The sequence below is a fragment of the Sabethes cyaneus genome, chromosome 1 (genome assembly GCF_943734655.1).
Source record: "Sabethes cyaneus chromosome 1, idSabCyanKW18_F2, whole genome shotgun sequence".
NCBI lineage: Eukaryota > Metazoa > Arthropoda > Insecta > Diptera > Culicidae > Sabethes > Sabethes cyaneus.
Window position 1 is genome coordinate 147,309,863 of NC_071353.1, and position 13,508 is coordinate 147,323,370.

The following is a 13,508-nucleotide window of genomic DNA, read 5'->3' on the forward strand; positions in this document are numbered from 1 at the left end:
AGCTCTGACCAATTGAACGTTACTGGTCGATTGTGAAGAGGATCTTCAGGAGGGAAGGAATAGTTTCCCAAAGCATGGAGGAATGCAAGAAAAATTGAACAGTAGCATCCAGGAAATGCACAAAAGCTAGTGTGCAGAATTTGCTGGGAGGAGTTTTATCAAACGTGCGCCCATTTTTTAGGACCTAATATTTTGACTAATGTAAGACATGTTATTGTTTCAAGTCACACTGATCTTCAATAAACCGAAAACAAAAATTGAAATAATAATCGTATTTCATTTTTATTCACGAATATATGTTGCTAAAGACTTTTCGATACAGTCCTTATAACCTCGCTGGGTAAGGGCCTTCACCGGACGGGGGTTGTTCTTGTTACTTATCTTTGTAAAAGCAAACCACACTAAACAGATGTTCTGTCTAACTGTCGTTCTTGCCTGTGAAGCAAGGTAATCACAAAGAAAATATATGAGAGGCTTTTGTATTCAAAATCTTTCAGCTTTTCGTGACGCTCTGTAGTTACTTTCTTGAGAGACGTCCTACGTCAAAAATGTTCCTGTTACAGGCTCACCACAACCAACCAAATGATCGGATATAATAGTTCAAAAGTTCATATTGTGTCTAAGGTGTTTCTCTAAAAAATTTACGGTTCCAGTTCCATTTACCTCCCTTTGTCAAAAAACGCTACAAGAATGCACTATATTGCTTCCAAGTTCTGTGCCGTCTCACCAGGAGAAATCTATCAAAGGTTTGATGAGAGAACATTTTTCCGGATGTCATTGCTTCGAAACAGTGCCCTGCCTATTCTCCTGATTTGAATCCTCTCAGCTTTTTTGTGTGCCAGAAAAACTAAGGAGCACCAATGCAATGCAATGGGCAAAAATGAGCTCGTAATCCCAATAATTAGAGGCCGCTGGTTTGGAATCTTACAAGATTCCTATGAAAAATGCAAGGAATCGATTGGTAACAGTCCCATTTTGCGCAGACCTGGGGAAGATGTACAATTTGCCCCAATATAGCCCCAAAAGTTATGACAAAAGCTAATTGAACAGTATAAATACTAAATAAGCTGCCCGGGAAATGAACTCAAATGACTTAAGGGGAGGGATATGAACGACTAAAAATTTTGAAAAAATCATTATTTTTTTATTTCAGATTTTGATTTTGCAATCTTTTCCGCTTATTTTGATACTAAATTTGTAATTATCCGACCACGGGAAGTGGTCGAAAAACGATCATACACATAAGCATTTCAGTGCGGCGTGGAACAACTTCGGCGGAATAAAACGCCGCTCCTAGAAAAGCACGATTTTAAAACTTTATGTACCTTTTTCTCAGAAACTACCCGACGTATTGGAACAAACTTCTTTTTGTTTTGTTGGTAGTAGCTTGGCAAAGACTTTTATAACTTTTGAGCTTTGTAAACGAAACAAAGCTAGAGAAAAAGAAGACAAAATTTTATTTTTTCAGGCATCTATTTTTCTTCTTTTTCGTTTTTCTCACGCTGTGTTTTGTTTACGAAACTGAAAAGTTATAAAAGTCTTTGCCAAGCTACTACCAACAAAACAAAAAGAAGTTTGTTCCAATACGTTGGGTAGTTTCTGAGAAAAAGGTACATAAAGTTTAAAAATCATGGTTTTTCAGGAGCGGCGTTTTATTCCGCCGAAGTTGTTCCACGCCGCACTGAAATGCTTATGTGTATGATCGTTTTTCGACCACTTCCCGTGGTCGGATAATTACAAATTTAGTATCAAAATAAGCGGAAAAGATTTCAAAGTCAAAATCTGAAATTAAAAAATAATGATTTTTTTAAAATTTTTAGTCGTTCATGTCCCCTTAAAAATGTTGTCTAAACATCTGCGACATCTAATTATTAGGATTACGAGCTCATTTTTGACCATTGTGCAATGGATTACCTGTGGATACTTTCAAGCAACGGTTAAAGAAGATTTGAGATCAAATGCTTTAATGCATGTCAACTGTAATGCTTTTCAATATTTATTTGTTTTTGTGACGATTAACTTTTCTGACAGTTATTAGTACTCACCCTGTATATGGCAACCGCTTGCTTCGATTACAATGGTTTAGAATGGAGTTTTCTTACAGGCATAATGCGGGAAGGATTTTAATTAAACTATTTACATTCAATTCCAACTTTGATATGATAAACAATATTCGTCGCCATCGTCAGCAATGGGAGCCGAGATGACCCGTACTGTTTCAAGCAGTCGTTTCCATTCCACGCGATCTTGGGCACCTCATCGCTAATTTCCCAGGCGTTTCAGTCGCTTTCGTCCTGATCGACCTATCTTGCACGTTAGGTCTGTTCCTCCTAGTGCCGGTGAGGGGTTGTTGAAGAGGATCGTTTTCGTCCGGCATTTTTATGACGTGTCCGGAACACTAGCCTACCGACATTCGTCAGTTGAACGATGACAATCTTTCCAAGTAGTGCTCCTGCTCATGATTCAAACATCTCCACAAATGCGGATCCTTTCAGTTTGTACTTTGGCCAGTTCAGTACTTTGCTTCCGCTCGAACACGGTAAGAACAAATAGATCCTCCGTGAGCAGCCTCACAACTTCAAATCCACAAAGAACTACCGATACAACAGCGATGTTAAATAACATGCAGGACAATCCATACATACCCGTACCGCAATCCTCTATGTGATTATGGGAGGGAAGGGGAGCGGAACTCGAGCTCTCGAAACGTCCACTGCACGTAGCACATCGCTCGCTCCAGGGCAGCTTTGATCAGCCGCGTCAGTTTGTCTGGCAAACCGTTCACGTATATTATCTGCCATAGTTCTCTTCTCTAAAATCCACTCCCGTTGTGCTCCTAATTTTTTGGAGCATTTTTCGAAGTTTTAAAATATCATTCCGAGGAGTACGGCACAACCCATAAGGTTCGCCTGATATGGTCCTAAGAAGTTGCTTGATATTGGGGATAGATGATGTAACATGATCTGGGAGAGTACAAGCAACCAGACACGTAACAAACCAGCACGAAGAACATGGCTCGCTTACGGGAATAGCACAATGTTTGACCCATTTCCTTCCAGCGTTGCGAAAACGCTCTCGATTCAAGGGGAAGCTAGGTTTGAGGTATTAACTTGGAGTTCGATTCTGGCAATATTGTAATCAAACTGAATTATAGTTTTTGTGCGATATGATTACTAATTAAACTGCCTTTTTCCATCTTTAACGACTTTTCTCAACTCAGTCGCATAATCAGCATAAATCAGTATTAAAAATTGTCATCCTACAATGCTGCATTGTTAATAACAATGAACGCAGAGTGCTACCCTGGCAAGTGTAGATGTGGAATTGTACAACCTCTCAGTACAGCCAAGTTTCCTCAGCTTATAACAGAGTAATATTACTTCTTTTAAAATGTCCATTCATACCCAGAGTTCTATTGAAACAATAACGTTGTTCAAAAATTGAGCGAATATGCGAAAGGATTCCGAAACTACGAGGGATAAGTTTCGTATACTATTCAACTATATTCACACTATTATGCTCGTATCGTTGAAGACATTACTGATAAAATATCAAATAATCTAACTAGCTACAAGTTGACGGCAGTCACCGAAGGTTGATCATCTTTTTCTTGTGTTGCAGCGGCTCGAAAACTCCGAAGACGATCGATGCTAGGGCAGATTCGAGCAACTTCTCAACAGGGAATAATCACTACACCAACAACAAACATTCTAAGGAGGAGAATCCACTAAGAATTTCGGAGAACAAACTACATTCCAGTCAAGATCCGCTAGACCAACGCAAAGCAACGCAAAGTGACGAACCGAGGCATCAGTGTGACATTTGCGGGAAGTCCTATACCAACAGCAGTTATCTGGCCTATCACATAACGACCCACACTGGGCAAGGACAAAAGCATGTGTGCGACATTTGCGAGACAAGTTTTGCCACAAAATACATGCTGGCAAACCACAGGAGAACACACACCGGCGAACGACCATTCTCCTGTGACGTGTGTAGCAAAACGTTCAACAGAGTCAGCAGTCTGAACTATCACAAAACAATTCATTCGGGAGGGAACAAATTCAAGTGTGAGATATGCTCCAAAGAATTCCCTATGAAAATGCAATTGTTGAGACACCAGAAAACGCACAGCGAGGAACGACCGCACGTTTGTCTGATTTGCGGAAAAGGATTCCGAGTGGGATATTTACTCGTTAATCATATGCGCAGTCACACCGGGGAGCGGCTGTTCAAATGTGACATCTGCGGTTCGTCGTACACCCTGGCTACCAGCCTGATCGCGCACAGACGGATCCACATGAGCTCCGAGGGAAAACCGTTCAAATGTGACCTTTGCGATGCACGGTTCACCCTCAAGGGCAACCTGGTGGCGCACGGTAAGGTACACACGAAGGAACGTTTTTTCAACTGCTCTCGGTGTGCGATAACGTTCGCCTCGAACGAGGAGCTAAAGGAGCACAAGCAAATCCTGCACGGTGAGCGGCTGTTCAAGTGTGCCGTTTGTGAGAAAGCTTTTCTTTCCGAAAAAAATTTGCGGGAACATCGCACGATACATACCGGTGAGAGGCCGCACCACTGTTCGATTTGCGGGCAAAGCTTTCGAAGGTCCAGTAATCTAACGAGGCACGTAAAGTTGCACAGTACCGAGCTACGAGGGGTGGTACCACCTGCGTCGTTGGGGTCGGTGTGAATTGAGATTCTCCAAAAAGGAAGAAAAGTGTCGGTTTTTTTTTCAACGGGACGCCATTTGCCATTAACTAACACGTCATTGTAACCGCTTCAGATGTGCGAACATGCAGATGCACGTCGGGCACACTAGTAGATACGATTTTTTCACCAAAGTTGGTGCTGGAAATCGCCAATTTCGATTTTTGGTCTACTTTTCCAACACCTCTGCTGTGCTACTTGTAAAAAGTCTACGTTATGTGAGACGCAATTGACTCATTTCGCATTAAAATTGTATTAAAACATCTAAAAAATATTTCTCTTTTGTAAGACTCCTATACGATAAACAGGCTTTTTACTTCGTTGTTTGAAATATTGAAACAACCGTCAGTTTAGTCCAAAAAAAAGGTCTTTGTCGTCCTCAGCAGCCTAGAGCCGGGGTCACTCGTTGCCAATTCCCCAGTAGTCTCAGAAGTCGCAAGTCACTTTCGACCTGGTCGAGCTACCTTGCATGCTGAGCCCCCCTGTTCCTGGAACTGTTTTCGTCACACTGTCGTCCGGCATCCTTACGATGAGTCCGGCCCACCGTAGCCTATCGACTTTCGCCAGATGGACAATGGGGATCTCTCTAAGCGGTGCCGGTAGCTCGTGATTCGTACACCTCTGCCACTCTTCTCTTTTAGTTTGTACTCCGTCAAACACGGACCTTCGCAGCACCTACCGCTCGAACACGGTAAGGATGCGTATGTCCTCCGCGAGTAGCGTCACGGTTTCAAGTCTGTAAAGAACTATCGGTCTAATAAGGGTCAGCTCGGTCAGCTTCGTACGGCGGTGCATTCTTTCCTTGATCCTAGCGTTTTGCGAACGGCAAAGTAGGCCCGATTTTCCGTTTGAATGCGCCGCTGGATCTCCCACCTGTAATCTAGCGTCAGAACATCAAACAATCCAGTATGGCCGGAGTTCTGTCAGCATCGATCTTAAGCTCTCTTGTCTGGAGGGACTCAGCATAAAAGGAAAAACTGAGGAATTGAGTTCTTAAATATTCAATATTCAATAAAATGGTAATAATTATACTAAAAGGTTATAAAAACGATGGATTTCACTCTCATATCTATCTGATAAATGTAATGGAAGTATCGATTTCATACCCAAGAAACTCAAACGTGATTGGCTGGGGGCTTATGTAAATTCACTAAAATTGTTCAACTTTATGCAAAACTTCCAGCAGTTTACTGTAAAAATCCATCTTTTTTGTAAAAACTACAGAATAGGCGCACATTTTGGGAATCGATTGGTATACAAACCATCAAAATCCGTACAGAACTGACTGAGTTATTGTCGTTCAAAATCTCTATCATCTTTTCGTGTCACGATCATTTTTGTTTTCGCAGCATGCTACCCTATTAAAGTAAAACGTAGTCCTACGTCAAAAAAAGCCAGAAAGCAAGGGTGAAAATGGAAGCCAACAGCAGAATAAACGTGATAGAAAGGAAGAGGAAACGGGATATTATAAAGAAGAATAATGGGACAGACGAAGATGAATAAATAAGAGGAAAAAATAGTCAAAACCAAGTGGAAAAATTGGACTGAAAAGAAGAAATGGGACAGGAAACGAAGAAAAACAACGATGAACGATACAGAAAAAAGATAAACGAGAGTAAGAGAAAAGAGTAAACCGGAAGAAAAGAGAAGAAAAGTGAGAATAAAAACCAAGAAAACAGCACAGAAAAGAAGAAAAACGAAACAAAAATTAAAAAAACTGGACTGGAAACGTTAAAATACAGAAAAGAGGGGAAACGTGTAAGAGAGTAAGACGAGATATGTCAATCCTAATTTCAAGTAAAACTTCGTCCATATCCATGTCCAAATTCAAGTCTAATTCAATGTCCACTGTCAAGTTCAATTCCACTTCCGAGTCAAATTTCCAATAAAAACTTCAAATTTTCTTTGAAGTTCGACTTCATGTCTAATTCCAAGTGAAACCTCCAGTCCAAATTACTCTGAAGTCAAGTCCAATTGCCAGATTAATTTGAAATAAAACTTCAATCCCAAATAAGTTCAAATTCAATTCTAATTTACCGCCCTATTTCCAGTCCGATTCCAAGTCCAATTTTAACCCTAAGCTCTTGTCCACTTTCAAGTCTAATTTCTTGTTCAATTTCAGCTCTAATTTTAAATCCAATTGCACCCGAAAGTCCGTTACACTAAAGTCTTTTTTCACACGGTTTGTTTTTTTCGATTACTCAAGAACCAAATGTATCCAGCTTTCCACGAGCGGTAATGGCGGCTATTGAGCACAAGTGGGCACAATCTTTTGGCATACATTGCAAACGCGTCGAGTTCGCCCTGACGGAGTTACTATGGAAACATCCATGATTGTTAGTTGTTCGAGTGTAAAAATGTAAACATGGTTTAATTTTGCAGATCAGCTGGAACATCTGAAGGAACATAACTGAACGGATAAGAAGTTTTATGGAATGTGGCTTCGCAGTTTTCGCAAACCTCAGGGAGAATGGCCAAATACGCAACGGAAAGTTTCTTATCAAGTCGCTGACGCTGTACGAGAGCAAACTTGGCAACGGCTCGACGATTAATGTTTACCTCTGAGTACACTCGAATGTTTAATTCACACGATTGTAAAAAGTATTCTAAGCCGGTACTTTCAGGAAATGATGGCCGCAAATCACTACAAAAGTTTGAATCCGTTTAGTTATGTTCCATTTCAGGTGATCTGCAAAATTAAACATTTACATTTTTACACTCGAACAACAAACAATCATGGATGTTTCCATAGTAACTCCGTCCGGGCGACCTCAACGCTCCTGCAATGAATATCAAAAGATTGTGCCCACTTGTGGTCAATAGCCGCCATTGAGAAATAAATGAATGGGCCCTAAGTTGCCCCGTTCTTAATAATTAAAAAAAACAATAAATAATATAATATAATAAATTTCTCCCAGGTGGCCTCGAAGTACGATGCTGGTCTAATAATCCAGTCGTCATATGTTCGAAACTTAGCTGGGAAGGGCTGTTAGGATCGTAATATTAGTTCTGCAATTGTCCTATACTCTAACAGCTGGCAGCGAAATTTATCGAATAAAAATAGAAGGTCAAGTTTCGAAAACGGAATGTAGCCCCTGGGTTTTGCTTTGCTAATATTAAATTCACCATCCTACAAGTACTTTATTTTCCAGGCCAAAACATTCTTCCGAAAGGTCGGGTGTCCCACCTTTTGTTTAGGTCTGGGGACGCAATTCGATCCGTTATATTTAAGAACTCTTTTGTAATTACTATAAAGAGAAAAAAATTATTATTATTGCATGAGCATACCCTGATAAGCTTTATTAGCCAACCCTTTGGCATTTTTGTCGTTTTCTATCATCTTTTTTAGACGGTTTGCATCGCTGTTTCAACATCTTCATTCGCCTTCGTCTTTTCATTGCATTTTCGTCTTTTTTCATTGTCTTTTCGTGTAATTTCGGCGAATTTTAATTGTCCTTGTGTCGTGTTTTTATCGTCTTTGCATCGTTCTTCGGCGTCTTTTTGTTATTTTCGTCATCTATTTTTTTTGCAGTTTCACATTTTTGCATCGTCTTTTCGTCACATTTCAGTCGTATTTTCATCGTTTTTTGACACGCTTTTATCACTGGTTTTGCGTCCTCTTTTCGTCTTATCATTTTATCATTCTTTTGCTGGCTTTATAGCGTTTGTTCGTCGTGTCAAAGTGTTTCTTTTTATCTATTTTTGTGTCTCTAAAGCGACTTTGTGTCATTTTGGCACATTTTTATCGAACTTTTGTCGTCTTCCTTTCGTGGTATCTCCACGGTGGTATCACCGTGTCTTCGACGCTTTCTAGTCATCTTTTTAAGTCCTTTCACCGTTTTTTCGTCGATTAATTTCCTCACTATTTTTCAATGTCTTTTATTTTCCATTCTCATTTGACTGTTTAGACATCCTTTTGATGTTTTTTCATAGCCTTTCCGGCATCTTTATAATTTTTTCGGCTTTTTTGTCACTTTTGTCGTCTCTTTTTAACGTACTTGGTTGCCTTTGATTGCGTTTTTGACGTTTTTTGGTGGCTCTTGCCGCTATTTTGAGTCAAATTTTTGACATACGCTGTTGCTATTTTTTCCGTCATATTGGCATTAGCGAAAATAGTTTAGATTTAGCTGCCAGCACAATAATCAAAATAATTATTTAGAGTAACAAACTTTTGATTTCACGTTGATATTCACTGAAAAAAATCTATTTTTGAGATGATCAACGATTTTTATGATGGTTACCCGCGACTAGTTAATAAAAAATTAAATAATCTAAGTAGGGTATGTTGCTACATCGTCGTAATTGCCTATTCCCGTCCTATCCAACACAAATTATTAAAAATATCAATATTTTTATGACACATAATGCAAAACTAGTTATTCCCTAATATTTTAGTTAGTTGTCTATCATACGCAATCAATCAAAGTGAGCTGAGATCTATTTAAATGCTTTTTATCATTAAAGAAGTCCTACCAGCTAAATTTCCTATGTTTTTTCGTGCGACGAAGAAGACAATGTCGACTAATCGTTTTAATTTCCGTTATTCATAAATGAAAATAACTCACGCAAGGCATTGTCGTTATTCTACAGCCAGAAAAATTTGCCTGACCTGCAGAAATTTTGTAGAATAACATTTGTCACGCCGTCCTATATAAATACATGCGCGTTAGCTTCATAAACATTGTTGTGATTTTTAGTTCGGACGATGAAAAATTTTGATGGACGGATATTAAAACGGTACGACGAATTTTAGAAATAAAGTCAGTTGGGTAATTTCAATAATATGCTTTAATAGTCACTTTTCAGTGATTTTAAAGTTTACGGATCGGAAAGTAAGTGTGTTTTAGTCAAATCAGCACAAGAACGTTTGCAGTATTCATTAAATCCATTCAGCAAATGATGAAAATTAGAATGGTTTTACTTATTACGACGGGAATTAGAAAAAGACCCTAGTTATAACCATGTTATAACTATTTCACGGCAAGCACCGATGGTTGATTGTTCTTTTTTCTTGTTTTGCAGCGACTGGAACGCTCTGGTGACAAATCATAATAATGACGGCAAACATTATAACGAAGGAAAAGTCTGTCTAAATTCGGGAAATATTCGCGTTAATTCATACAAATGTGATGTTTGCAATAAAACATACTCCAGTTACGATTTGCTAGATCAACACCGGCAGAGACACAATGATAAGCCGGATAAGAAGTGTGTTGGTCCTACTTCGGCTGGACACCAGTCGAAGTACAGGTGTGACATTTGCGACAAAGAAATAAAAGGTAAATACCTTCTGGAAGAGCATATCCGAAGACACACCGACGAGCGTCCATTCCCGTGTGACATATGTGGCAAAACGTTTCTCGCCGTTGGCAGACTGAAGACCCATAAGCTGATTCATTCGATATCAAATAACCTCAAATGTGAAATTTGTGCCAAAGAGTTCACCCAGAAAGCAAGTTTTGCGAATCACATGAAAATTCACTCAAGTAACAGATCGTTGAAATGTAACATCTGCGACAAAGAGGTAAAATATAAACATCTCCTGGAAGAGCACATGAGAACACACACCGGCGAACGTCCGTTCGCGTGTGACGTATGTGGCAAAGCGTTCCTTACAGTACGTACTCTTAGAAGCCATCATAAGACGATTCATTTGCAAAATAATAATTTCAAATGTGAAATCTGTGCCCAAGAGTTTACCTGGAAAGTAAGTTTGGTGAAACACATGACAATTCACCCGAATGCCGGAAGCAGCAGCCTCCCAGCGCAAAGTGAAGTAAACGCAACAGACTGTTTTGAGTGCGGAATGAAATTCCCCTCGAGCAAAGATCTCAGGAAGCACAACCGAAACGTACATGCCGATCGACCGTTCAAGTGTGAGCTGTGTGAGAAAGCTTTTCTTTGTCGTGAAAATCTACGGGACCATCTAGTGGTGCACGACGATAGAAAACCGCACGAGTGTTCGTTCTGTGGACAAAGCTTCCGACGGTCCAGTAATCTCGCAAGGCACGTCCAGTTGCATACCAAGCAGAACTTAGACAGGGATAGGCCTTTCGCGTGTGACATATGTGGCAAAACGTATCTTACAGATAGTGCTCTGAGGCAACATAAGGCGATTCATTCGCAGGAAACTTTCAAATGTGAAATTTGTGCCAAAGAATTTACCTGGAAAGCAAGCTTGGTGAAACACATGAGAAGCCTGAAGGCACATTTGGAAGAAAGAAATTTCAAATGTGAAATATGTCCCAAAACATTCGCCAGGAAGCAATATTTGGCGAAACACATGAGATTTCACACGAGTAGCGAATCGTTTAAATGTGACCTTTGCGATGCTAGTTTCCCCTTCAAATGGGGACTCATAAACCACAGTAAAGTACATGCGAAGGACCGCATTCCAGCACTCGAAGGAGGATCTGAAGGAGCACAACCGAAACTGACACCAATGTTCGACGATTTGTAGACGAAGCTTCGGAGCGTAATCTGGTGATCTCAAAAAACACTTCAAATTGCATCCCATTGAGCTACGGGCACTGAGAGCAGACATCCATGCAAGTACAAATTTTTTGGGAATTCTTGGATAAATTTTCATGTTTAAATCACCTAAAATATACTAGCACCAACAACTAAATTCTTTTCTGGACTAGATGATTTGCACATTGCCAACTGCTTATTCCAGCTAGCTGCATAGTTTCCCAACTAATTTGACGTACGTTTTATCCAAGTGGGGACCTTTTGCTTGGATTTTCTGTGGTATGGGTACCGGTGGGATCGGGGTGAATGTAGGTTTAGATTGAAGGCAATTAAGTTTAATGGAATAGAATATTCTTGCGTATTTTAATGTATTATACGCAAGCAGTTTAGATCAATAAAAATACGACAACAATTTATAGTTTTGGAGAAACTTACTTACTCTATGTCTATGTCCGCCGGGCCGGCAGCATAACGGGATGACATTGGAAATCCATGACTTGAACCTATCGCTGTTTACGTTTATTTACTGAATTATCCTGTTCTATTTTCACACTAAAACAATCTTCTGTTTCTTCGCTTCCAAAAATCACTCCGTTCGCGTTTAACTCTACAGTTGGTTCATATCCTACACCCCCTCCTTTCTTTAAATGTGTTATTCACATTTAATACAGATATAGTATCTTTGTTTTACTTTTCTGATGCCTGTTGCAGAGATCTCGGCAAACAAAATTCCGATGGTGTTGCAATCTCGGCAAGATCGGTCGTACTGGGTTCAGTACGAGGAAGTGTTTTCAAAAGCGCTGAGCATCTTCTTAACTCTTTCCCAGTTTTATTTGATCGTATGGTGACATCCGCCCCGTTCCTTTGGACAACATCGAACGTTTCGGGCCCATAATCAGCGCACAGCTTATTTTCCTTCCTGGTACGCTTTGCTGGTACGCGACCTCCAACTCTAATCTGCAAGTCATTTGCCTTAGCGGCACGTTTCCTATCCGCATACAATTTCCCTTTTTCTGTCTCGATGACGTCTCTTTCTGCTGTAATGCGCTTAAAGGGAAATAAGCAGTCATTGACTTTTAGTCGGAGCGCCCAATTTCGGAAGCAGTTTTTGGGCCCAAAAGCGGGATTCTGTTTATAAAAATGTAAATATGCATTCTCCTTGCCAATCTGAACACAGCGAATATATTTTCATGAACAGAATTTTTGTTTCAAACAAAAAAGCTGCTTTTGAAATTGGCAAAATCGATGATGACTAATTTCACCTTAAAATGCACTGTAATTTAGTGCGTATTCTCCGCCCAAACATGAGCTCTGATGGAGGTTTCCCTGTAGTTCTGTGATTAGCTGCATGATACATCAACAGGTATTGCCTTTCAATTCTTTTCGCCAATCTTTTCTTAATTTCTGCGTTATGCTTTTCTTCTTCAAGATGAGGAAGCGAGTGTGTCAGCCGGATACCATATTCCTTACAAAAACTTGATCGGAGATAAACTGTGGCCTATTATCAGCTTTCAGACTCTCCGGTATACCGAATCGTGAAAATATAATCATCAATTCGACAAGAGTGACGTTCGTTGACGTTGATATTTCATTCATTCCTACGACTTCCACACGAATCTGCGGCCCAAGAAAATCAATGGTAATTTGCTCCCCTGCACGGTCAAGGTGTCCGAGACAACCATGGCGCGTGCTGTTTCTCGGCGAAGTTCGAGAGTGTCGATACGAATGAGCTGGCAACGATCCTCGTATCGCATGTTTCTCATCGGTTGACGCCATGGAAGACTTCGATGAGTGTAGCATACGAACTGACACTGGATACTTTCCAGGAACCCATACTACAGATCAGTATTCTAGAGAGGCTCGAACTAGTGACCCGTAGAGCGCTACCAAACATTCTATACTGTTGAAGTCACGTATCATTCGCATAATCAGGCTTAGTTGTCTAGAGGCCTTGGCAACAATGAAAGAAATGTGTTGCTTGAAAGTGAGCTTTACATCAAGCCGAGATCCTTTACTTGTTCCACGCGTTGAATTGGAATCCCATTTAGTGTATACTGGAAGTGTAGCGGGTGATTTTTCCTCGAAAATGTCATGAGCGAACATTTGGTTGGGTTTAGCAGCATTCGATTAGTCTCGCACCATCTAGCAAAGGTATTAAGCTGTTGCTGGAGAAACAACGCATCGTTAGTGTTATGAAGTGCGTAAAATAACTTCAAATCATCCGCAAATGCGAGACGTGGGCATTCTAGTGAATGGATTATATCGTTAAAATACAATAGAAATACCAGCGGATCCAGATGGCTGCCTTGTGCAATCCCGGAGGTAGC

General features: G+C 40.2%; 1 protein-coding gene across 1 annotated transcript; it reads left to right on the forward strand.

Moving 5' to 3' along the window:
* Positions 1-690: 690 nt before the first annotated feature.
* On the forward strand, positions 691-11,170 carry LOC128746402 (zinc finger protein 62 homolog). Its single transcript, XM_053843451.1, has 3 exons — positions 691-746; positions 3,622-4,626; positions 9,733-11,170. The coding sequence occupies exons 1-3, from the start codon at positions 691-693 to the stop codon at positions 11,168-11,170; spliced, it is 2,499 nt and encodes an 832-aa protein (XP_053699426.1).
* Positions 11,171-13,508: the final 2,338 nt, after the last annotated feature.